The sequence below is a fragment of the Arctopsyche grandis genome, chromosome 7 (genome assembly GCF_051622035.1).
Source record: "Arctopsyche grandis isolate Sample6627 chromosome 7, ASM5162203v2, whole genome shotgun sequence".
NCBI classification, from domain to species: domain Eukaryota; kingdom Metazoa; phylum Arthropoda; class Insecta; order Trichoptera; family Hydropsychidae; genus Arctopsyche; species Arctopsyche grandis.
In genome coordinates, this window is record NC_135361.1 from 31,344,329 (window position 1) to 31,371,380 (window position 27,052).

Genomic DNA, 27,052 nt, shown 5'->3' on the forward strand with positions numbered 1-27,052 from the left:
ATCACAACACTTGAAAACCCCCCCTTTTCAAAATTAATTAATAATCGCAGTACATTTAGTCATATTATAGGTAAAAATTTATCAATTTTCCACAAGTAAAAAAATTCAATCAAAACTGATACAGGCTCGATAGTGTGTATTAATTTTAATTTTTCTCTTTTTTTTAAATTCAATTATATAATAAAAATCACATGTTCGTTTACATTTTATCATCGGATGAAAACGAACTCTTGCGTCCACCGATTTGACGTCGTCGTCGACGACTATTCATCCTTTGAAAATTTTTCTATCTCCGGATATATCGGCGCCATTTCCAAAGTCGACGGTGCCGACGGCGGATTGGAACCTGCTTGCAAGTGTCTTGACATGTCTCCGAGCACGTCGCTCATGACGGTGACGCACAGATTCTGACCCAGCAGATGCAACAGCAAAAAGTCACCGATCTGCACAAAAAATCCTCATGTAAACATCATGCAATTTGCATATAAAGCACATACGAAACTTTGGAACTTTGAATTACCTGCGTTTTTTCCACGTACGTTGGGATACCAGACACGTTGAAGCGCTTCTTGAGAATCGTCTCGCGGGTGTTCGGCAACATTACGACTCCAGCGGAGTATACCAGCGCCAATCCAGATACTACCGATAGTATTATAAGCCTGTCGAGGATGAGATTCAGTCAAAATTTGTACTTTTTTCATTTCATACTGTAAAATGTAATGTAGATTATTTACCAGAACCATAGGAAGATGTAGATTTTCTCGTTGAGGATGTTCAAGGCGAGGACGCACAGGGCGTCGTGCTTTTGTATCGTACCCGAAGCTCCGAATTTGTGGAACGTACACTTGGTAATGCGGGGGAATACTTCAATCTGAAAGTAAATACAATCAAGTTGATCATTCTGTTTCAATATGTAAGTTATGAATTGGATTGCCGAATGTTTACCATCGGATCTGTACGTTCTTCTTGATTCATATTGGAAAAGCGGACGACATCAGTTCCGTATTGCAAGAACGATCCTCCCAAAAACAGATCGATGAAGAAGATATTTCCGACCTGAAAGTCAAATTTAATATTACATTGTGTTATTGAATGGTTGCAGTATTAGATTAGGTTAAGTTTAACAACTTATTTAAAAAGCAAAAGCAAAGTCTTAATATTATACAGCAAACGTGCTTAAGGTTATGTTAGATTTTCGTTGAATTTGAGGCCATTGTAATAGTAAACATATATAATAAATCATACTCAAACAGTCAGCAGATTTGTAACGAAATTAAACGTATGCTGATTTTGAATGTGTGACTTATAATTAGTATTGAAAGGCCTGCTATTGCAATATCTGGTGTATTTTTTATTATAAGATAAGCCACGACAAGGAATTAAAGTTAGTCAAGTTTCTAGATTGAAACATTTTGAATGATTTTAAGCCTTAATAACAATAAGCATTTTGATTTGCGATTGATAGGTGGACGGGGGATATCCTAGCTCTTATTTGTAAATATAAAACTTATTACGGCACACATTCATGCATTTTTCAGTACGTTAAAATCCACATCGAAACACACACTTATATTTCTTACCGATTACAAAACTATCCCAGGTTTAGCTGCCGTAAACAATAAAATAGTTACATTATAACATTTTGCTACGTCGGTGATATTTTCATTTATCATAATACAAAAACGTCACCGAAATACTTACACTGTTGACAAAATTCAAAACTTCACACAAGAAGTATCCAAAGGAGTATGTATTGTGCGTGTGTCTGCTCTCTATCAAATATTGCACCAAACGATGCTGAAATGATACAGAAAAACAATCGTTAGTTTCAATGAAAGCATCGCGATGTATTCATATGTATGAAATTTAAATACCTGACGGGATTTGATATCTTCACCGGTTATAACAAGAGTTCCTCGCATGCCTTCGGAGATCATACGTACTTTGCCTTCTTCCCAATTTTTCCAAATCCAATGAGGCAGATAGAACAGAATGCCCTGTAAATATGAAACTTGATTAAGCATCGAACATTTTAAAAATCTTTATCGCAAATGCTGTTGGGGTGGAAACAATTAGGCAATCAGTAATTTGAAGTATTTTTTTTTTTTAGTAATAATGTCAATCAGTACGTTGTCGAACGTAATCTGCCACTTTTCTTGGAGTAATGTCTGAACTTCTGCTCGGATGTTTATCATTAATGACAGTATATATCATTAATCTATCCAATTGTGTCAGAAATTCCATGAAAGTAAAATATATAATGATGGATTACGTCTGACCGTGTGTTTCTGATTTGTCAGATCTCATCTGAGTGTCATTATCTTCATAAAATGACTGTAGTTGTTTTATATACTTGTCATTTTCAAGATGCTAATAGTCTAATTGTTTCCTCTCCACTCTACATGTATTTAATCATCGTTACCTGGAAGAATAGCATAAACGGCACCCATTGGTAGTAGCTGTGTACTTTTTTATCGGCCATATAGTCGTTTCCGAGTCCAGGATGAGCGTTGTGCTTCCCGTCGTTTCCTGGCAGCGTGAAAGTGTAGGTGATCCAGCAGAATGTGTTTATGACGTGGTTCGGCACTCCGCCATCGTTGATGCAAGATATGGGATCGCCTGAAGAGTAATCAATACATTCAATTAATTCAATGATTAATGGTGTTACGACTTGTTTTCAAATTAGTGATCGTATACATATATCATTATACAGGTGAGTGACTCGATTTGTTAGGCAGGTGATTAAGTTACGGCCCACCTGACGGTTATCGCCTATGCTAATAAGGACGCTGACCCACTCGGTGCAAGAATGTGACGTTTTTGCATATGCACATAAATTTCGCTACGCTATCGTCCATATTTTTGTACTGTGTCGTGGGCGACCTTCGTATCTTCAATGAGATCCCCTCTGCATGGGCTATTGTAAACCCCGATGCAGCTATGCAACTGTGATGGGCCAAGGTGAGAGATGAGCTATTTCCTGCCAGTTAGGTCGAACTGTGACGGCAGTTTGTATAAATTGATGCAAATTATGTACATTGAAAAAGGTTTGTTTTGTAAGCAAGTTCATTGGGTCATTGGAAAGGGCAGATTATATCTCGTTATTTTCATAACGTTGTGATCAATTTGCTCTATTTTCATCAAAATACTGATTGAGATGAGTTGGACGAAGTTCTTAGCCGAAAATATTAAGTATTTTTGGCGTACAACGAAAATCCTTTAACTGTTCATAGAACACGAAAAATTGCATTTAACTTAATTTCACAAAATATGTCAGTTAGTATATTTTTATTTGCATATTTTTTTGCTTTAAAATATTGTAATGAATTTCAATAGATGGATTCAATGGGTTCTACTTGGAAAATTGCACATTATCGATTCAAATTTCACAAAATGTGTCAGTAATGGATTTTTTTTGTATACTGACCATTTTGAATGAATTATAACACCGAATGGCTTCAAATGACACAATTAATTCTCACAGATGTTAAAAGTTAAATAGAGTAATTTAATCGAATCGTTTAAAATCTAAATTGTGCAGCAAAAAAAAAACTGTTTATACAGTCGGGCCGATCGGCCGACGATAAAGTAAGCCAGAAGACAGTTTTGAAAACCCGAAGTGGTCTTATGCAATTGGGACCAGTTTTTTCTATCGGACACAACTCGCCCGTCTACAATAATATAATACAATCTTTCATTTGAATAATTTATTTGACACTTTCTGTCTGCACGTCAGACTATAAAGCAAACTTACGAGTGTATTGTTACACCGAGGATGATAATGTTCTGTACACGTGAATGATAAGCATATTACGTAAACCTGTTTTAAAATTGTGTATTTGACTAGCTATCTGATGCACAAAGGTCACATATTTTCCCAATTTGGTTGAAATTTGAATATGGCGTGACGCATCGTACAAACTTGCAGCCTATCTGGAAATGTAAACCTGGTTTTTGCCGCCGCACTGGATCGTGCCGAAGGTCGCAGACGGCCACAGTCCTTCGTTTGAGAGCTGCTGGCCATTGCGTATAGAAATATTCGGGTCAGTGTGATACAGTGTTGATTTATGGGGCGACTCGAATTGGTTTATCAGTTTGAAATGTCAACTAAGAAAAGTCCACGGACTATGGACGAAACAAAAGATTTAAATTTTAAGCCTTATCCATACATCTTTTCACTTATTGATTGATTGATTGATATGAATTCATATATTTCAGGTTTAATTCATAAAAGCTTTTAAATACAGTAGTTTGTTAGGAATTGGGTCAAAAAATTTCCACCGATTGTACATAAGTTTGCCCCGGAATCAACTAATTTGTTAAGTTGTATTATATGATCATTTATGTTCTGTAATTTTTATACATTAATAATAACTAAAAGTGAAATTATTCTGGCCAAATGTCAGTTTAGTGAAATTGTTTGCTCTAGTTCCATACAAAATTTCAGTTTGCCCCAAATTTGAAATAATGTACAGTATAATATAATAAAATAAATGTTCAATTACAATGAAACTAGTACAATATATTAGCAAAGATAACCAGCTTTGCCCAGGCCCAAATTCAATTCAACAGTTATACTGAAAAAATTTAAATTTGGTATTATCATACATATCTAATATACATATAATTTCGAAAGAGACTTTGTAACAATGTAAGGTTTGGGTGGGAGCATCGAAAACAAACAAAATAAAAGTTTCTATGGCGACAGTATCGATAGCGTTGAATATAATTTTTTTTTTGATTCAAATAAATTTAATAAAAAAACAAATTAATGTTTACTATTACACTAGCAGTTTATATTACAAATTATATTAAAAATACCGAGCGAAGCCGGGTGTATGAAACTCGCTATGCTATCCTCGATTTAATTTTATTAATAACCTGGAAATTTCCTCTTTATATATATGTACATATGTAGACGAAATTTATTTTAGGTCAAAAGTACAATCTGTGATGATTTTTTTCTTATCTACTTTATTTAAAATGTCAGTTTGCCCCGAAGAAACAAAAAAAGTTTACTCAACAAATCAATGACTATGTAATTTATAGCGTGACATTTGAAATGAATTGCAACTGAATCAGAAGTGGCAAAGATGAAAAGTTTATATAAAATAATACACATGCGTTGAAAGTCCAATCAGCTCTCATCCTTGACCCAGCTAAGAACATTCCAAACAAAAGAACCTTTACTAAATACGTCCTTTATAAGGTTACGTATCACACATTCTAGTCATCGAGCCAAAGCTTAAGGTCAAAAAAAGTTTTTCATGAAATTGGAGCAAACTTTTCATTTTTGGTGCAAACTATCGTATTTTCGTATCGTTTTGCATCGAAAGCCACAGTATCGCGTGGCGTCACAGCAGAGGCATGCTGCATATGCGCACGCGCAACCTGAATGCACCGGGATGCATTTCAATGGGGGGCCCTGCCCAAGACAGGGACAACACCATGCCAACCCCATACACCTGTCCCGCTCGCGAGAGGTGACCTCGGCCGTGTGGCCGCAATAAGACGACGGGAAAACTCTTGAGGTTTATAAACTCCTCGACCAGACCAGACCAGAGCCCAGACCGTTGTTACAAATTTTTCGAGTGCCACCGCTCCAGACGTCATCCGAACAGGTTCGAGCGGGCTTTGACGTCACACAATCCCAGGTGCAATTAATAATTTCGTGGAGCAGGAGGCGTGCCCTACGACTTATAAATTATTTATTCACATATTCGCCGCTTTTTCCACCGTCGGAGGCTGTGTGCGTAATAATAATCGTGAACCACTATTACTGGGTCGTCGCCGGTAGCCATTTGTGTCCACAGATCAATGGACTGTGACTGCGTCACGGTTATCTGGTTAGAAAGGCGACCAGAGCAGTGAAATATAACGTCAAACCGCGTTTTGTCGCCACACTACTTTGCACCGTGTGTTTAGAACGGTGTTTCTTCAAATATGGCCTTTTCAATGTTCAGGTGGATCAAACTATGCAAGAGCATAGGAAAAGTTTTGGAACCGATTCAGTTATACTGAAACCTCAAAGGAACACTACATGACAAAAGTCTTCAAATTGAAAACAATCAATTTAATTTCAATTATTTTATTGTATGAAACGTGTCAAGGTCAGTACTGAAACTTATGGTCACATTGCATAAAAAAATGCTCCGGAAATGCTTGAAGATTTATCTATGTGACGCAAAGCATAGATACGTGTTTTAGCAGAGAAAAATTACGCAGAAGTATAATAAGAGATCCACATTATATGCATCTCCACTAACCGAATTGCTCGGCGTTACTTGAGAAATAAAATAGACTTTTTCAGAAAATTTTATATGGAGGTCCTTTGATCCGAACACTTCTAGAAATCCCCGAAAACACAAATCGATGAACGGCACATGGTTATTTTTTAGATATTTTTAAACATGCGAAAAAAATGTGGAATGCCTTGCACATATTCATGGAACGCCCAGCACACACCGTTCCAAAATCGTCCCCCTGGAGTGTTTTCGGTAAAATTGTATCCTTGCTTGACAGTGATCGATAACGGTTTATCCCATATTTGAAGAAACGTGTGAGAACCACCCGCAGCGGGGAGTCAAGCACACGGCGTGCCGTTCTTCCCTGTGTGATTTCGCCCTTACACTATCATGGAACGGTACATTTGTTTCATCGAACATGTACACTCGCCTTTAAAGATCGCTCCAAAGCGACGAATGTATTTGGACTGATATAATACAAGCATTTATACAAATGCGAATTCATACAAACATCCACAATGGCATCTATGGAGAAATTTTGGCGAACCTCAAGACGCTGAATAACTTGAGATTAGCAAGAGATATAGGGAAGGGGATGCTAATTTTACACGAACCGTTTCAATGAAAATCAGACAAAAAATGGCAAACTCTGATAAGAAACGATCGACCTGGAGTCACAAACCAAGGTCTGGCCAGCAGTGGGATCATTTATCGAGTTCATTTATCTATTTGAATCTAGTGGGATCATCATTTATCTAGTGGGACTTGGGGAATCTATTACACGAATAGAGTCCCCCAATGGTAATCGAATCAACGGTAGCAAACAAGCGCTTTGATCTAGAACGATACACCGCTGGGGCAACAAGTCCCGAACTTGGGCCATCGAGCAAATTGGACGTGTGCGGAAATATTCACAGATTTGACCCCACGGCCCACACTTTATTGACCGGTGGTCACCTCTACCTACTTGACACCCTGACCTGTCGAAATCGAGTTATTTGCAAACGCGTTCACTTCGCATTTCACTCGTTCAATATTGCAAGGCCTGGAATACATTTGCATGGGATATCTCTCAATCTCTGGGTTCTTTTGTTGTTGTTATCATTTGGAACAATGCATAATTCATTTGTTCCGAGTGTTATGTTTACCATTGGGCCGCAAATAACACAAGCGATAATTTTTTATTATGTGTATAGGCACTCTCTGGCGGCACTTCCTCCTTAGTGCTTGAGATTAGCAAACTGCCCTGGTAGAAACAATCGTTCAATTTACAAGTCAGATTGTAATGTTTTGATTTATTGCATCGCTTGCTATGAATTTTTCTTTCATAACAATAATTTGTTTGGAATTGGACGTGATTACACGTGACGTGGTATTAGACGTGAGTACCGAAAATGCATATAGCCAGCATATATAGAAAATGCATTTAGCCAGCAGTTTAGCACCAAGAGATTATTGGGTTCGATCCCGGGATAGTCTTTAATATACTGCTGGTTAGACTTGGATATTTGAGAGTCCAAGTCGATCGTTTCTTATCAGAGTTTGCCAGTTTTATATGATCATTGTTGAAACGGTTCCTTAAAATTGGCAAAAAATCATCCTACCTGCTGTCATAAATCTTCTGTATTAATGTATGTACAATTTGTAAAAAATTATGTACAAGTCTAAAAATCCATAGATGTCTCAATGGATTAATTAATTGTTAATTTTGTGTTCTTCAGCTTCTCAAAATAGTGATTTATGTATTAAAAATGCTGCATCATTTGTCTATTATTTGCTGCATTATACAAGCCTTCCTGGTATATATCTATGTAAAAATAAAAATAAAATATGCATAAAGGCGAAAACACACTGGATCGTATGCCATGCACGTTCTCGAGACTAATTAATTCGTACGATCTTATGATTTCGGCAAGTTTCTCCTACATTTCTTCAAATATGGGAATCACTATTACAACTGTCATTACAAAGATAAAATATCACAGAAAACACTTGAAGAATCGCAGAGGTGAAAGTGCAAGAGAGGCGACACAGAATTTCATGGTTGAAGAATCTGAGATAGTGGTTTAGGTAAAAGCACCAATTTGCTTTTTTTGGATCTAAAGCAGGAACAGTTATTCAACGTTATGGAAGTTAGATAGATTCAGATCAAATCTTTTTGGACTAAGGTGGTTTTGAAGCATTTAGGGATGCACTATCCAAAGCGGAGGATAGCCAGATGAGACACCACTTAAAGTAGCACAAGAAGAATATCTATCTAATAATGCCACCCAACTCGGTAAAAGTTGATAAAACCGCTTAGGATCAAATTTGTTAGAAACAAGTACAAAATTCGATGAATGCATGCCGGGACACGAGTCACTCCAATTTTGTTAACAGTATAATAATATCCTGAGAATTTTCCTGCATTCAGGTACTTGAATTCAATTTCAAACATGAGTCACAACAATAAAAGGATAATCGTTATGGAATTAAGCAATGGAAAGTGTGCGGTCAGGAGAATTCCTAGAATCCAACTTAAGCGAAATTCGAAACATGCCGAAACATTCAGCGCTCGCTCGCATAATATAATACATAATTATTACAAATGGTCGTCGGCTTTAGTCTACTCGGCGGTATCAGACGTCAAAACAGTATATGTATTTTATTTTATTTTTTGCTTTGCTTTGCTCAGCTCAACTCCCCACCCTTTCTTATCGCGTCGATCTCTGCGCGCGCGTTCCTTGGCCGAAAGAGATAAAGTTACGAGCAGACGTGGAAAGAGCGGTCCGGCGTCCGTCTGCCCACCGCGAAACCAACCGGTTTCTTCCAACCGAGTCTCTCTCTTTCTCTCTCTGCGTTCTGATGAATTCGTTTCTAAACGGCCGATGCCATTAAACGCGATTTAGATTGATGCTCGCCTCGCCGGTGTTATGACACCTTAATTTTGCCCGGTTAATCGCAGGGATCGTCAACATTTTACACGATACCCTGGAGGCTGGGCGGTGGGAGGGTGAAGCTTAACCAAAAAACATTCCTCAAACAGCAATTCAACAAATTTTGCATCAGTTGGGCTGTTTATCAAACTTTAGCTTTATGAAATTAAACCTTAAAATTCGCAACCCAACCCAACTAACCCCCCCCCCCCTCTCGAATATAGCCCGAAAGCAATTTCCATCGGAGGCCGAGACAGTTATCTAGCTAAACTATAAAGTCAATATTTAAAAAAATTTTATGATACTCGACCTCTTGAAGGGTTCCCGGAAACATGCGCTAAATTGCACTGAAAAGTAGCGCAGTTTCGAAAAGTTCTAATTTTCAAAGGCGCTCAAAAAGTACTAAAAAAAAGGTTAGCACCCTCCGATAACATACAAATATCCCTTGACGCTTTTTTGTGGAATTCTATTGGGTTAATTCTCATTGAGCATCTTTGTAAGTTTGGATGTCCCGAGACTGCATTTTTCCGGACATAGTTATTGTCTCCCATGGATAGTTTCAAATTGAATTGAGAAAATAAAGTATCAAGTGTAATTCAAAGTTGTTACAGTAAGAGTGTAAAGCTCGAATCAGTATACACTGACTAGTGAGTGTTATGCATCATCAAAATCAGTATACAGTATAATAGTAGGTTCCCGGAAAGATGCACTAAATTGCACTGAAAAGTAGCGCAGTTTCGAGAAGGCACTCAAAAATTACTTACGCAATAGAATTTCACAAAAAAAGGTTAGCACCCTCCGATAACATACAACTACCCCTTGACGCTTTTTTTGTGGAATTCTATTGCGTTAGTTCTCCTTGAGCATCTTTGAAAGTTTGGATGTCCCGAGAGTGCAACTATCTCGAGTGCATTTTTCCGGTCACCTTCTTAAGGACATACATAGTTATTGGTCTCCATGGATAGTTTCAAATTAAATTGAAAACATAAAATTCATTGGCAAAGCAACGTCAAACTTTGGTCAGCTGTCAAACCACTTAAATTTCATTCGATCAAGCAGATTTACTATTGCACAGTAGCAAGTGCATGAATTTGCGCATCACTGTATACGTTGTCTAGTAAGAGAATCTGCGGAATCTAGCGTCGTAAGCTTTAGCTAAAAACCAAAGCTAGTGTAATCACTTACTAGTCAGTGTATACTGATTCGAGATTTGACGCTGTTAATGTGACGCATATATTTTGAAGCCCACACATTTACCGATTTGTGTTCGCTGTTAGATAATTTATCGTTCATTGAATCCAATAGAGCAATTAGCAGATATATCAAACGTATTAAATAATGCATCAAAAGTTTAGGATTCATTGCAGTCTAAACATCTAACAAACGACCTAATAAAAGATAAATTGTAATTTTTTGGAAATACACAATCAAAGTGGGGTTTATAATAAGCTTATAGATATACATTACAGGAAAACAAACTCAAAATTTTGCATAAGGAAAACTATGTAGTCCTATTTACCAATATGGCTGCCCTTAGGCTTGTACGACTCCGTAAGTACTCCCCTTGGGCCTAGCCCAAGGGGAGTACTTACGGAGTCATTGCGCACGGTCAACAGCACCGCGGGTTTGGGTTATTACCGTTACGGTTATTTGGGGTCGATTTGTTGATGAGCTTGGCTCTAGGCGCTTTTTTTTGCGTCGGATCCGTTATTTTATTTTTTATTTTTCATATATTCAACAGTGCCATCCATGACAGGTTACCCTAAATCGACACTATGGCTAAGTGTACATATGCAGATACAGGACTCCAAATATTAACTACTAGCTGTATTACCCGGCTTCGCTCAGTGTTTATAATATAAACCGCTTAAACATGACTAAGCTAATTTAATTAAAAAAAAAAAAAATTAAAAAAAAATTTAAAAATTAAAAAAAAAAATAAAAAAAAAATAAAAAAAAAATCAAAAAAAAAAATTAAAAAAAAAATAAAAAAAAAATTAAAAAATTTTTTTTTAAAAAATCAAAAAAAAAAAATCAAAATTTTTTTTTGCCTTCTAGGGCTTCGCCCTCGGCGCCCCCCTGAGCCTTTGCCTTCTAGGGCTTCGCCCCTCCACGCCCCATGAGCAATTGCCGTTTAGGGCTTCGCCCCCCTTAGTTAATGCCTTTTAGGGCTTCGCCCCTCCGCACCCCCATGATTAAATGCCGTCTAGGGCTTCGCCCCCCTTAGTTAATGCCTTTTAGGGCTTCGCCCCCCGCGCCCCCAAGATTAATTGCCGTTTAGGGCTTCGCCCCCCTTAGTTAATGCCTTTTAGGGCTTCGCCCCTCCGCGCCCCCATGATTAAATGCCGTCTAAGGCTTCGCCCCCATGATCAGTTGCCTTTTTGGGCTTCGCCCCCCGCGCCCCCAAGATTAATTGCCGTTTAGGGCTTCGCCCCCCTTAGTTAATGCCTTTTAGGGCTTCGCCCCTCCGCGCCCCCATGATTAAATGCCGTCTAAGGCTTCGCCCCCATGATCAGTTGCCTTTTAGGGCTTCGCCCCTCCGCGCCCCCATGATTAATTGCCGTCTAGGGCTTCGCCCCCCTTAGTTAATGCCTATTAGGGCTTGCGCCCCATGAGGCTGGGCCCCCCGGGCCCCCTTCGGGGCCCCACGGGGCTGCGCCCCTTGTGGCGCCCCCTTTTGAGCCCCATGGGGCTGCGCCCCATGAGGCTGGGCCCCCCGGGCCCCCTTCGGGGCCCCACGGGGCTGCGCCCCTTGTGGCGCCCCCTTTTGAGCCCCATGGGGCTGCGCCCCATGAGGCTGGGCCCCCCGGGCCCCCTTCGGGGCCCCACGGGGCTGCGCCCCTTGTGGCGCCCCCTTTTGAGCCTCATGGGGCTGCGCCCCATGAGGCTGGGCCCCCCGGGCCCCCTTCGGGGCCCCACGGGGCTGCGCCCCTTGTGGCGCCCCCTTTTGAGCCCCATGGGGCTGCGCCCCATGAGGCTGGGCCCCCCGCGCCCCCTTCGGGGCTTCACGGGGCTGCGCCCCTTGTGGCACCCCCTTTTGAGCCCCATGGGGCTGCGCCCCATGAGGCTGGGCCCCCCGGGCCCCCTTCGGGGCCCCACGGGGCTGCGCCCCTTGTGGCGCCCCCTTTTGAGCCCCACGGGGCTGCGCCCCTTGTGGCGCCCCTGGCGGGGCCCCATGAAACTACTCGCTTTGCGCCCCCGCGGGGGTGAATCCATTGAAACGAAAAAAACAAATCGGCGCCCATGGATCGAAAAAAAAAAATCGAATCACGTGTTCGATGACGTCACCGATCTACGGACGACGACGACGAAAACGACGAAAACGACGACCAAGGATATTTACATACAAAGTCTCTTTCCAAATTATAGATTAGATAATACAAATCGCAAGCATGTCTGTATGCTTGCAACAATCAACAAACTCTGGATTTTGATAACTATCCAGATATATGCTATGCCAGCAGCGATAGACCATTATGGTGTTAGGAAAAGAAGTGTGTATTACCGATGAGGTTGTTGGCGGTGACGAGGATGCAGCAGAGGAACAAGATGGCGCACGTGATGCGGTAGTGCATCCTGAAGACCATGTTGTCGATCACGGCCTTATCTGCTAAGAAGCGCACCTTGACGAAGCCCGCCACGGCGGACACCATCCCGAACACCGCCATCTTTCAAGATTGTTCTGAAAAGAAAAAAAAAATTATAATCAAGTCGCATAACTTTTTTATTATCAGTTATTTTCGGAACAGGAAGACCGCAAAGGATGATTAAAGGACTGTTTCGGGGAAGTGCTGTGTGTCATGTTTTGTGCCAGTCGACTTAAGGAAGCCAGCTCAAAGCATTTATCGTATTAGGTGTAATGAGTATGGCCGACATGATGTTACAAGCAATAATATATATACAAAGAGACGTGACCGATGTGGATATGTGACTATGTGTGTGGCAGGCGCGTGGACACACACCCAATCAGAGCAAAGTATTCGAGACGCGGGGTAGCATGGTACCGGAGAAGTGGGGGGGGGGGGGGGTTGTGGAGCGTCATTTGACGACAGGCATGTGCGACGTTGAGCCGAGTCACGGGTGACATATACACACACTCACTTTTTATTACGATTAATATTAAGTGCGCCCGCGTGCCTATAAATTACCTTACTAAATATTTATATTATAGCATATAAGTTTATTTTAATTCGTGTATCAATTATTTTCCAAAACCACCCATTGAATCAACGGGCAGAACGCTATTTTGATCTAAATTTTGAAGAGTACCATTCAATGATCAAACACTGATTTATCTTGAAGCGAAATGATAGTTCATTTAAATCGTAGGAACATCGGATGTATCAGTTTCTTAGATCAAGTATCAGAAGGCTTGAATTCTTCTTTGTTCTAAAATCACATTTTTTCCCTCACTTTGTTCAAACATCTAATGTGTGGTCTTTTACACTCTAGGGTGCTATTTAAGCACATATCTTCATCTTACATCACATTACATCTTTCGCGTTTGTATAAATTGAATAAACTAAGCTTTATGCAACATTTTGGCATTCAATGCCACCCATGCATCATTTTTTTGGTATTGATAAAGGCTCAAAATCCAAAGCTTAAAGTCTAGCTGTAATTAAAAGTACATGCTGAGTGGATGCTTGCCAATTATGTATGTAGTAGTCTTTTAGTCTAAAGATTAACTAATATCAAAATTGAACTTAAGAATTGATGATGTCAATTGATGAAGTTGACTGGCATTGACTGGTACCAGGTCAATGGTATTTTATTTCTTCTGGCCATTATACACCAATTGAAGTTTCAAAAGGTCATTTTTTACTTGAAAGGGTTGACACAATTCACGATTAAAAACAATCGAAGGAAACTATAAGAAACGTAACGCGTGCATCCGAACGTAATTATGTTAATGTCTTCTTCACACCAAACGCGTTTTTTCCTTATTTTACTTCTTTTTTTTTAGTGACCGGCTAGCGTCCGACAAGCTTTTTCTATTAGCATCCGCGTGGTCTCTAGACGTCTCTAAAAAGCGACTCGTGAGAATTGTTTCGGACTTGGAATGTGGAATGTTGCGCAACCGACGGGCACGTTTGATTAATTAAAGCCCAGATACGAAAGAGATCTTGCTGCCTGCACAGAAGCACTTAACAATTGGCGCAACCAATTAAGGTCTTCCTTGACTTGGACTTGTGTCTCAATTAGGCGGAAACTCATCAAATACGGAAAATTTGCATCCCGATTGAATGATTTCCACTCTTAAGTTTGAAGACTCGATATTTTTTTAAATAATAAAAAAAAACTTGAAAATCTAGTCGGCGATAAAGCGTAACGGACGTTAACGTGACGTTGCAATATCTCCATGCATAAGGCGTCCAGTAAATTTTAATTATAGCACTGCTAACAAGCAAATTTAATCGTGGAGTAAAAAAAATCCAACGGAGATTGAATTCTGGGATTGGACATAATTGGCTCAAATCAAGCTATGCGGGTTCAGTTAACCAAAACTCAATAAGAATACTCTCGATTTTCCGTGCATGAATCCAGTATTTTTAATAAAATGAACTATAAATTTTTCAAATCAAGGAATTATTTCACCAATTTATGATATTGAGTGCTACACATACATATATGGAGTAAATCAATCTTGGTCCAAAGTAAAATTCTTCCAGGCATACAAAGAGATTCATTGGATTTTTATGAACCTGATGAAAGTGAAATATCTGATAAATGAATGACGAGTGTTTAGATTGTGATTTGTTAAGTAAACCTAAGAGGAAATCATCAATTGCTTTGATCATTCATTTCTTTTGACGACTTATTAGAATAAATCGATCAAGAAGGACAGCTATTAGAAAGATTCCTATTGATACAAGAAAATCTTCTCAAAACCACAGAAAAAACAATGCTTTTTAAACATGTAAGCCCGTTGGGTTATATTTTATATTAAAACGAAATAAAAAGAAGTAGTTCGGATTATCCGTGCTTCTTCCCCATCATTAGCCCGGATAATGGAGAGTACACTGTATTTTCAGATGCAAAATCGAAGAGAAAAAGAAGTGTGCAGATAGGAGTGGATATATATATGGGCGGAGAAGACTCGCCTAACCGGTTTTTACCAATAAAATTCAAAATCCGTGGAATAATCTCGTTGCACATGTTGAAACGGTGCTGTTGGAAAAGCAAATTGCCACCGGCACCTAAGCTCAGAGGAGTCAATTAGAAGAAGCGTCTTATATATTTGAGTATCAGGTGTCATGCCATATCTAGCATCGAGGCTCTGGAGCCTAGTGTTCTTATTTTTCTCGAAGAGCACAATCAAACAATTGACCTTCTGGGCCTGCAGCAATTGAGTACACAGCGGTTTTGTAATCGACCGTAATCTAAAACTCCACAGTGATCTTTGGAAAAGGCGGCATATCGAATGTGCAAATCTATCCGAGCGTAGTAAAAAATCGCGTGTTTTTGCAAAGTTCAACATCCGATTTTTGACATTTCAATTACTCATTTTTAGAAATGTTCGTTCGTGGCTCGGTCGAGATCGCATAGCTTTGAGTATGATTCACAAGTGCTTACGAACGACACAGATAGTGTAAGGCTTGAATCCTTGACTTTGTGAATCATTGATGTTGCTTGTAAATGGTAGTATCTTCCCGGAAGCACGGTGAAATACGTGCACAGTGACGAAATCGATCGTGACAATGGTGAAATACTCGTTATAGCTGGGTTCATTATACCGATTATTGCCTGTGGGTGGTTTGTTAATTAGCTAAACACGAAAATTTCGCTCAAGTTTCTTCATTCAAGAGTCAAGGCCTGTCTAGTTTTGGTATCCGAAGTGCATACTAGTATTATTCAATTGCGCGAAAGTCATTTATAAAACCCCTCAAAAATGGTTTGAAGCATGTCAGATTTTATACAAAAGTGATTTGATGCTGATTTACAAAAATTTGTCGTTTCCGGCACGAACAATAGAATGCTTAGAATTTTTTGTTAAATGTTGCAGATTTCCTCTTGTCAAATTCGTTCCATTTTCGCGTACACATTTGAGCAAATGTATCTCATTTGTGATAAAATATTGAATAGAAAGGTAGTTTGCCAGGTTCCACGACCAAACAGCCCCGGACACCAAACGGCGAACGATAAAAATAGTTCACTATAGTCAACCATTTTTTTTTGTTCTCTTGCTTTGTAGGACAATAGTTAACCATTTGACAGAATCGGCATTCGCCCGGCAAATCAAACGTCAAACGGGTTGCCAGTAGCAATAATAAAATTTGATGTTACATTTTCAATGGGTAATCGTAATATCTTAGCAGCCAACACTTATTTATTTAAAGGTTAGGTTAAGTTAGGGTTGGCCCTATTCATTTAAGATTAATTAGTTAATTAGGGTCGGTATTTATTTTTGAAAAATTTTATTTTTGTTACTGGCAACCCATTTGACGTTTGATTTGCCGGGCGAAAACCGAATCTATCGTGCGAGCTATATTAGAGAGGGAAATTATTTTTATTTGCCCGGGTGATAAAATGTATTTTTCCCAATATCTTTCTATAGAAATGTGATGTCTAATCTTTGAAATTGCTGTTTTTATCAACATTTTTGCCCCAACCCAACCCATTTGACGTTTGATTTGCCGGGCGAGAATCGAATCTATCGTGCGAGCTATTTTAGAGAGGGGCATTATTTTTATTTGCCCGGCCGATAAATGGTACCCTTAATAAAATGTTAGAAATTTGATGTCTAATCTTGGAAATTGCTGTTTTTATCAACATTTTTGCCCCAACCCAACCCAAGCAGGCTTCCGAATTACCCAGCGACCTATCTCAACACACATACACCCGCGGAAATGGACGTATCTGATACCGCAAGTGAGATTAACTTGTTGAGCGCGGCAATTAGCGTTTCGGACGATGATGAATAGGGCTGCGGCGCGTGGTAAACACCTCACCCCCCACCCCGCCCCGCCCCTTCACCCCCCATCGGCGGATTTTGGCAGCGTGTGGGGATTCGGTGGGCATTCGCGCGTCACCGAGCCGAATCCGAGGAAGCGAATCATCAATCAAGAGAGGTGGTGTTGGTGGAGGCCCCGGAACCGGTGATTTCGGTCCGCGGTAGCGGGTAATGGCCGGCCCGACCCGCGCCGCGGGCCACCGTCGCCAACCACCGGCTTACGACGAGAAGCCACTACCGGATCGGACTATAGTATATACACCGACCGGCCGTGCGCTACCCGTCTCTTTCCGACTCTTCTCGACTCTGAATCTTCTCCGAGAGCATGACCCGTCCGATAACCCCGGGCGCATACCTTTCGGGTACTCGCCGAAACCACCAACCGACGATCTTCGTGCGGTGTGTGTTGTTGGGATAGGTATACACGGAAGCATCGCCGTCTACTTGCGTCTCGCTCAACTCGGCAATAAGTTCATCATCATCTGATCAACTACTTCAATACTAGCCAAATTGTTCGGCATTGTTCGGGAAAGTGAAAAAAATAAAACACTTTCAGAAAAAGAGTCCGTCGAAGAACCGTCTGTCATATCATCTAATATATATTTTCGGGGTCTACCCCACGGGATCGAATTATAAATGCACGAAAAACCAAATATCGGAAGGCAAAGATCGAAAATCAAAAGATCTTAAGTCGAAAGATCAAAAAAAAAATGGTGCATGGTAAACGGTACATACTCACTTAATTTGCGCGAGCAGGATACAACAGGAACAAGAGGAACAGGCTTTTCCTCCCGTATTAATGTGCGCGCGCAGAATACGGGAGGAAATTTCCGATATTTGGTTTTTCGTGCATTTTTAATTCGATCCCGTGAGGTGCACCCATAATTTCGAAAAGAGACTTTGCATGTATGTAACTATCGTTGGTTCGTAGAATCCGTGACGTTAAATTTAATAAAACAAAAACAAATGAATATTCAAATAAATTTGAATTAAACAAAACTATTCAAATAAATTGCCATTTTTAAGCGGTTTATATGACAAATACCGAGCAAAGCCGGGTAAAACCACTAGTACATCATATATCAAGCCAGCAGTATGGCTCGATCCTCGAATCCTTCCCACTATTAGCGTCAATACGTACAAATGCATATTATGATCAATGTGATATAAATCAGATTAGAAATGGAGTAAGTCAGGCTATACAATAGGGTACATACAGGGGCGTCGAGAGGGGGGGGGGGGAAGCTGGGGTTCAAGTTCCAAGGCCCGGACTACTTGAGGGGCTTCATGTTGAGACTTTCGACTGATCGATATCGATATTTTATATTATTCTACATAAAAATACATATATTTCTGTAATGCTAAATGTTTATTATTTTTCGATCCGCGCATTATTTGTGTCCATGTGAAATCGTACTTTTACAACTAGAGGTGTTTCCAAATTCCAAAATTTGCTGTTTTAGATGTACCCTACTATACATACAATATATAGTATTTTATTATGCAACGTTACGATGTTAAAATCAAAACGCAAAAAATATAAAACAATTTTTTGATATAAATTGGCTCTATTTTGGCTATAATTGCTTACGTCATTGGTAACTACACAAAAGTGGTGTGGAGGTCAAAAATAATCGCTCGTTTTAATCTTGGTTTTGATTTAATTACTGTATTATTGTGTCGTCGGTCTGTGGTTCATGTTTCGAGTCATTCGACGCCTAGTCTGGTAACCTTTTTATATCGTTTTTTAGTAACACATAATTTCCGTCATCTTTTACAAAAGCGTTAGCGACCATGACCTGCTTGTTTGGAATATTTTCGAAAATGGACTTGGTTTCAAAACTTACGGTTCAGACGATTGCGTCAACTTTCACTTGCATACCTCAAAGTGAACATTTGAGCCTTTGAAAAATTAATAATCAATTTATCCGAAACCACTCACTAGCCATGGGTATATTTTCCGCGACCGACAGTGGAGGGGGTAAAATTTAATTAAACAGCGGCAAAGTCAAAACTGCAAGGCATATAATTAAACCAGATAAGATCGCATTCATAGATTCGAAGAAGTCTAGTGGGTTTTTTTTTTAACGATTTGCTAAACGAAAACCGCACGCTCTCGTTTCGACTTGGTCAATACAATACATACACCCCCCCCCCCCCCCCCCCACATATCCATCATGCATTAACGAGCTTTTATATTTGGGTTTTATGGTATGGTAATGCGTTTTGGTTTTTTGTTTTCGGTGTTGTGGTTCAATTTACGGATAGTCTTGCCCAAATTGGGTCTCCGGTGAGAATTGTCGGATTTGTTGTTGGTCGTGTTCGCCTCGGGGTGGGCAGACTTGGGATCGGCTTGGGAAATACCTGCCGGCGAAGTTCTCTCGTCTGTGAGAGCGGCAAAGCTTCGATGATGTCATCATCATCATCATAGTCGAGCGGGGATAACTAGATAACGGGTTTGCCGTTGATGCAAGACACCACGTGAGTGTCTGCGGCTGATGACCATTTTCGCGGACTTTTTCCCATTCATGGCAGTCCACACTCTGCACACTGTGAACTGGTGCCCAAAATTTATCAGGAGGAGACTCTGACTATTCATCATTCAACTGCATCAACTAAAAACAGCAAATTTTTACTAAAAACCCAAGACCAACGGGTTTGGTCTCTTGTGAATCTGCTAATATGAATCAAGCCTCTTCTATGTTTCACTTCGCAAAAGATTGAGCTAAAATTTATAGTCGTTTTGAAACTGCGATTTTTTTATACCAGATCTAAGTCAAAATTTGTTTCTCAAACTATTGGGATACTTTCTCGATATCATCTCCTTCAAAATGTCAATCTACTGAGGTAGCCGCTTAGTAATAATTTTGACTTTTCGATTAGATTCACTTATGATATCTGTTTATGAAATCATTTAACTACTATTGATTCAATATTTGGAAGCTTTTACTCTCGATCTTTTACCCATCCAAAGTTGAAAACCTTTTAGAGTAGTTTTTCTCAAAAGTTATGATTTTAGACGCATACACAGGAAAGTATAGGGAAATGCCTATTCAAAGGCTTTCATTGTACGTATCTTGATAAAGGTAACATTAATTATTGCATTTTGTACATTTTGCATGTACAAAGTAAACAAGAATACTACCTTTAAAGGTAGCATTGGAAAAAAAATACATTGGACATGGGTCGTGTAATCCGTGTCTTTCATTTGTCAACGTTTATAAAGACTTGCTTACACTGGAATTTCTGAATTTATAACCATAGCAGAATTGCCCGATGTAAATCCCAAACTGCTGAGTATTTCAGATTGTGACTTGGAATTTAGATTTTGAGCATTACATTTTAACAATAATGAAGAAGATGAAACTAGTTTTGGAAAAAATACATTCATTTATAGACTTCTTTTGCTTATTTTACATTGTCGCAAGATATATTAGAGAGTCTAAACACACCTTTACAAAACTCGAAATCCTCGGCGGTAGTTATCTATCTAGGGTTTGTTTGGATTATCTACAATTTTTATACCTGCTTTCTATTGGATTTCTAAATAATACAAGTTGAAAATGTTGTCGAAATTTTCAACTTGGGGTTAATCAAAGATTAATTCAATTATAGCGAAAGTACCATTTCGGTTCGACTTAATTTACAATTAACTGATAAAAAGTGTGATAGGATTAACGGTGTTATCTCCAAAATACACACAAACACAGTCTAGACATCATTAAAACGTGATCAATGATTGATACCGAGTACAAAATAGTCGGATTATTATAGATCAAATAAAAAAATCAAAGTTCACTGCTACTATCCTAACCCTAGCTCCAGATGGTAATTTTGGCTATTGTGAAGCACTTAAGATTTGCCAACAGCAGTTCAAATTGATGTAATAAAACGATGTTTCTTAGCACCTTGTGCATCTGCTATACTGTTTACATTGCCTCAATTTCAAGCTAAAATACCCAACTGTGAAACGCGTTGCATAAACACCAGTAGTGCTACTCTAATGGTGTAACCTGTTGACTTTAACATTTATACAAACGTGTGTGCGACCAATATTACCATTTCTAAGTATCTAAGGCTTCAAATTTGGGTTTTCCGAGTCAATTCCTAGCATTTGTGACCTTTCGAGTGCACCCAGCCCAGCAAACAATGGGTACGAACTCCCACGGTGTTCCATCGAACTTGCACGTGGTGTTAGCCGCCCACGAAACTAGTAGTTTGTTACCACTACCATACAAATTCGATGGGCTACTACTAGTGCTACATCTTCTACCACACCACCAGTTTTGACCATCAATTACATGGCATGAACACTCATGCGTTTGCAACCGGATTCGCCAATAAGAGACACATCCGCATCATTTTTTCCGTCGGAAATGGGACATTTCTGTGAAATTCCATTCGAAATCAACAGTCCAGTTCCGAAGCTGTAAAACACGCGCAATCTTCGAGATGCTATCCTAAATAAAGGTCAACAGTTTGATCGAGCCGAGAAACAGTAGTCGCCTATTGCGTTATCTTTAAATGGTCACCAGATGTTTCTATTTGTCCTTATTTAGCACCGGTTTAGAATTCGATCAATTCCGTCTGTTAGAAAAATCTTCGAGTATTTTTCCGACGGAAAAAAATACCGGCCATTCGTGGGTCTTGGAAATAAATCCCCCTGTCAACCGTAAGTGGCTGACATCTTCTTTATTAATCTCGCGTTATCTCAAAGTCGTAAAATGTTATACGGCCCCGGTAATGTTTATTTTCTACTATTTTTCTAGGCTCTTTTTTATTTTGAGGTTTTACAGAAGGGGGTGGGGGGGAGTTGGACGTGTTTTATTGTGTGACTTATGACGCTTTCATGTTTTATGGCGTTTGATACGCTCAACAGCCTTTTTTCGTTTTGAAAAAATGAATTGCACTTTACAAATAGGAAGACCGCATGTTTACTCTTTTCGTGTACCGTTAGCCGTGATAATGTCTCCTCTCTCGCAGTACCGGTTTTTCTTTTTCCCTTCCACTGGAAAGTGATTCGAAATGGGAAATGTCAATACGTACGAGTAGTTAGCAAATGCTAGCGAAGAAACCACGGTTAGATCTGTGGCCTTTACCAAAACATCAAACATTAAATTTAGAATGGAAAAACAAACAAAATTTAATTAATTTGCTTCAAATGAATCACAAAACTTTTGTACCTCGCGATATTTGAATACCAAGATTCATATTCTTGTTGTTTAATTTGCATAATTATTATGCTAATAAACGATTTAAAATTCTACGGAAGACCTCCTAGGCAAATTCTTGTGATGGAAATTATAAATTCAATACTCATTATGAAGACATTTTACCTCAATCTATTGAAAGCAATAGACAACCCAACCGATATTTGATGATATTAGTTATATAAATATAAACAATTTATAAGAACCCATTTGGTTCAATATCTGATATGGATTATTATTACGTAGAATATATCGATGGCTCGGTGCACAGATATTGTATGTCCATTTTTGAATTTGTATCGAATTTTGAGTTTGTAGATCTTGGAGTAATTCAGGTATTTCAATTTATGTAGTATACATACATAAATTACCTTGAAAGGAAAAACCTGAATTATTCTTAAAATTCGAAAGTTCAAAAATGGAAATACAATATCTGTGCACCAAGCCGTCGATATTTTAACTTAATCTATTGAAAGATTAGTTGATTCAACTATCAAAACCGATATATTCGCAGATATCAGATGTAGACTTGTGTAGAGTAATCTATGGCAACTGTTCTCATTAATACTGTGAAGATATCTATGGAAACGAATCTCATTAATACTGTGAAAATATTTTAGCCCAATATGAATTTTCTGATGTTTGAAGATATTAGTTGTAGATACATATGAGTAGTCTAATATATGGTAACTATGCTTATTAAAACTGAAAATATTTAAACCAAATATTAATTTTCTGATGGTTGAAGATATTAGTTGTAGATAAGAGTAGTCTAGGTCTAGAAGTTTAACTCAACTCATTGTTAGATATTTGTTCTTTTATAATTGAGTCCGATATATATGTATATATTCAACTTTTCGGCGCTGCATTTGGCTAGTCAGCACCTACCGAGTCCTTCTTTGCAAACTGGAAAGTGGCGAGTCTGTGGTCGTTGACCAGAGACTCGCTCACCATTGTCATCCCGTTTCGCGAGGCACACGAGAGTAGGGATGGACGATGTAAGCCTGATTGTCAGACAGTGTTCGTGTGTGTCTGTGTGCGAGTGTGTATAGGAGGGATGAGCTACGCGCATTCCGGCTAACCGGTCTTGCACTTTTGCGTCAAAAGAAGCGCGCGCGCATACCTCCTGAGACACGGAAACCGGCTATGGCCGAAATCCGTAACACAATCATCAGCTGAAATCATTTTTGCACCTTACGCGCACCGGCCATAGTCCAAAGGCGGCGACAAGTGCTCCCACAAGTCGAGACAGGTAGACCCAACAGACCGCATCTGAGCCTTTGGAATGTGTCAAACGAACGTTGACTCCCCAAACTCAAGGCTATCCATACACAAAAAAAAAACACGAATTTCGCTGAAAAGTTTCACCTCCCTTACCCAGTAGATTTTTCTTTAACGTTGATAACATTACACACATAACTTTTACCATCCTTAAAACAGTGCTATATCCTTTTACTACACCATGACTGTATAATGATTTGAAATTTAAAAAAAAATCTGTACTTTTATATTAAAATTGAAAAAAAAATGCTAGCCCTACCCAATCACCCAGATAACCTCAAAATACCATCACATTCTTCGCTTCGGAAGGTTTTTATACGCCAAAAAGTATCAAGTCGAAAACTTGATTTATGCTCCCAATCGAATTTCAATTAAGACAACGCGTCGTTATCATAGCCGCCTCCTTATCGTTTATTTTTGTTTTTATTCAACAAAACTATCACGACCAGAGAGGTACGTTTTGAATAAATTTAAATATTTATACACACTGTGTTAACAAGACTCGCTATCGACATTGATACGTATACCGATCATTTTTATAATTAAAAGAAGAATTTATCTACTCTGCTGAGCGTCAACTTTTTATTTATGGTTCCAACATTTATTTTTAGTTTCGAAACAAAACCATTTTTTTTTTGGTTTGGTTTGTTTCATACAACACATCTCCCATTTTATTTAGTGTGTGTGTGGCAGGACAGATGTTCCGTTCATGTTACTCGTACATAAACGCCCCATCGGATCATAATAGACCAGGTCTTTTGTACTATTACAGTCTACGATGCAATACATCCGATTTATTACCCCGTAACCGATTCTCAGAACGGACTAATCAACATTTCTCAGTACGTTATTCAAATTTTGCACTGGAATTTACCTGCGTCGAGTAGATTCGTGCTCCTTTTAGGAAATTAGTTTTTTGTGCTCCACACCCCTAAAAAAAAGATCCGCGAAGCGTGACTAATAAACTCTCGATTCGATGGTTATCTCTCGCTAAAGATCTGCCAATTTTGAACCGGTTGGAATCCTCATGCATGTACATCATGGTTTAGCGCCAATCAATCGGTCACGGATAGACCGTTTCCGGGAACAAAAGAGATCGAAATTCGTCACAGTTCTCTGTAATGTCGGAAGTTGAAGAATGAGAATGAGAAGAAGAAGAAGAAGACGCCAGAAGTTCATTGTTCTTTCGCGCGCGCATTTGAATGAGAATGAACACGCGGTTTCGCAATTATAATATTAATTTGACCACCGTGCGGCAGACGGGGACCATCTTGCCAACCATCGAACGAACAAAGTGAATGAACAGTAGTGGTTGACAGAGAGACCGGTTGTTGTGCTGACTGATCTCGGCGAGTGGAGAAAAGATCTCCACGACACAACACACAACAGATATCTCCAGCGCGACAACGGAAAAGTCCCGACAACGAATGAACAGGGTCACGTGGTAAGGAGTGCGGGACAAAGGGGATTCTGGAATTACACACTCGCTATAGCTTACCTGCAACGACGGAGCACAACAAACAACAACAACAACAATCAAACAACAACAACAAACACAACACTAGAGACGCGGTATCACTGCGCGAGCATGTCGAGGTGTTGCCGACTACCTCTCGAATGGGGTTTTAAGTGATGCAGTGTTATGGCCGTTTGGTCTCTCGGTTGGACCTTCGATGTGGATATGTGGATGTGGAGGTGGAGTGGAAGAAGAGCACGTGCGACGCGGCCGCGACCCGCGAGGCGACTGGTTCGGTGTTCACTGCTTCGCTCTTCGCCCGATTTTGTTGGACATTGTTGAGCGACAGTGCTGCCAACTGTCGGCCCCGCCAAGCAGCATCTGTTGACTCGTTGCGTGGCAACGGTGGCGCACCTGTGTCCATGTGTTCACGTGTCCATGTGTGCGAAAACGTGCGAGTTTTGGCAACGCTGCTGGCTGCTCTGCTGCTGCATCTCTGATGGTGGCGCTACTGTTTTGTGCTTCGATTTCCGATTTCAAAATCCAAACGCGCTATTTTTATTACGCGGTTGTTTTTTTTTTTTATAGAAAGCTTCCGTTTCGGCCTCGAACTTTCGACTGATTTATGGGGACTAGACGTCCTGGTTGAAGACAACATTCTATTTTTTTTACAATCAAAATATCCTCTTTTTGTTTATTTCTGAAGGAGAATAATAAAAATTGCACTTTTTTTAAACTTTACTTTGATTCAAGACTCAATCGTTTAATGAAAATTCTCAAAGAAAAGCGATCAAACATTGTTATTTGGGTTCGGTGATTACTGGTCACAAATTACTCGTCACAAAGTCACTAAAATCTCTATAACGGAACATCTGGCAGCCGAAAAGTCCATCATACTAACGATAACTATCATAGTAACGAGAACTTGAGTGCCAAATATTGTGTATTCGCGATTTTCATGGCAAAAATTGTCTTTGTGACCACCCCAATGTGACGAATAGTCCAATTACCGTTATTTGACATAAAACTTAATTTGAAAGATTTTCATTTAATTTTTATTTTTTACTAGTTATTTAACAGTATATTAAATTTATTTGAATAGTTTTATCTTATATAAATTTATTTGTATATTCATTTTTACTTTATCTATGTACGTAGTAATAATAGATGAAGTTTTGTAATCATGCGAAAATTTGAACTCGAGATTTTGACTGATTCGAACTCAGAATCGATTACTGATCACGTTTTCATGATCTAGCTTTTATTAAATTGACTGTCACGAACAAACATACATATATACTAAGTCTCTTTCGAAATTGTATGTATACCAGAATCCGGTGGCGCCCCTCGGGACTTCGCCCACGGGGCCTTCGAATCCTTTGAATCGAAAAAAAATCGAATCGGCGCCTATTAATCGAAAAAAAAAATTCGAATATGGTTTTTACGAATTCCCAACCAATGTTACATATATGCAGATATATGTACATATATACAAAGTCTCTTTCGCAATTATATATTAGATTATATACATACGAACTATTTTAGAGAGGGGCACTCTTTTTATTTGTGGGGCGAAATGTTTTAGAGATGTTTATAAGGTAGAGAAATAGGGCTATTTTGCCTGGCCGATAAATGGTACCCTTTTTCAATATTTGGGTACACATATGTTACTCAATTTTGGCGATATACCAGTGATTTTCAAGTGCCGCATGCGGCCACTATACGACTTTGCTGCGGCCACCAACATACATATGAAAGTATAAGAGTTGGAATTGACCATACTTTTGGATGAAATCTGAAAATGACCAAATTCGGTATTCAATCTCATCACTTACATATATTTTATTTTTATTTTTAACTTATACCAGGAAGGCCTAACAGGTAAACCCCATTGCGCCTTCCTGGCCAATTTCAAATAATGCAGCATTTTTATTACACAAGTCGCTGAATTACGAGACACTGAAAACTTGAAATTGACGAGACATCTATGA

At 39.3% G+C, this 27,052-nt stretch overlaps 2 protein-coding genes across 2 annotated transcripts in view; one reads left to right on the forward strand and one right to left on the reverse strand.

Moving 5' to 3' along the window:
- The window catches only part of spg (dedicator of cytokinesis spg), an 80,647-nt gene that overhangs the window by 24,789 nt on the left and 28,806 nt on the right, over positions 1-27,052 (forward strand). The window lies entirely within an intron of this gene.
- Positions 150-25,395, reverse strand: Inx3 (innexin 3). Its single transcript, XM_077435156.1, has 9 exons — positions 25,104-25,395; positions 12,666-12,842; positions 2,423-2,619; positions 1,875-1,997; positions 1,702-1,797; positions 946-1,056; positions 735-871; positions 521-659; positions 150-443 (listed from the first exon to the last, which is right to left on the reverse strand). The coding sequence occupies exons 2-9, from the start codon at positions 12,826-12,828 to the stop codon at positions 264-266; spliced, it is 1,146 nt and encodes a 381-aa protein (XP_077291282.1). The 5' UTR covers positions 12,829-12,842; positions 25,104-25,395; the 3' UTR covers positions 150-263.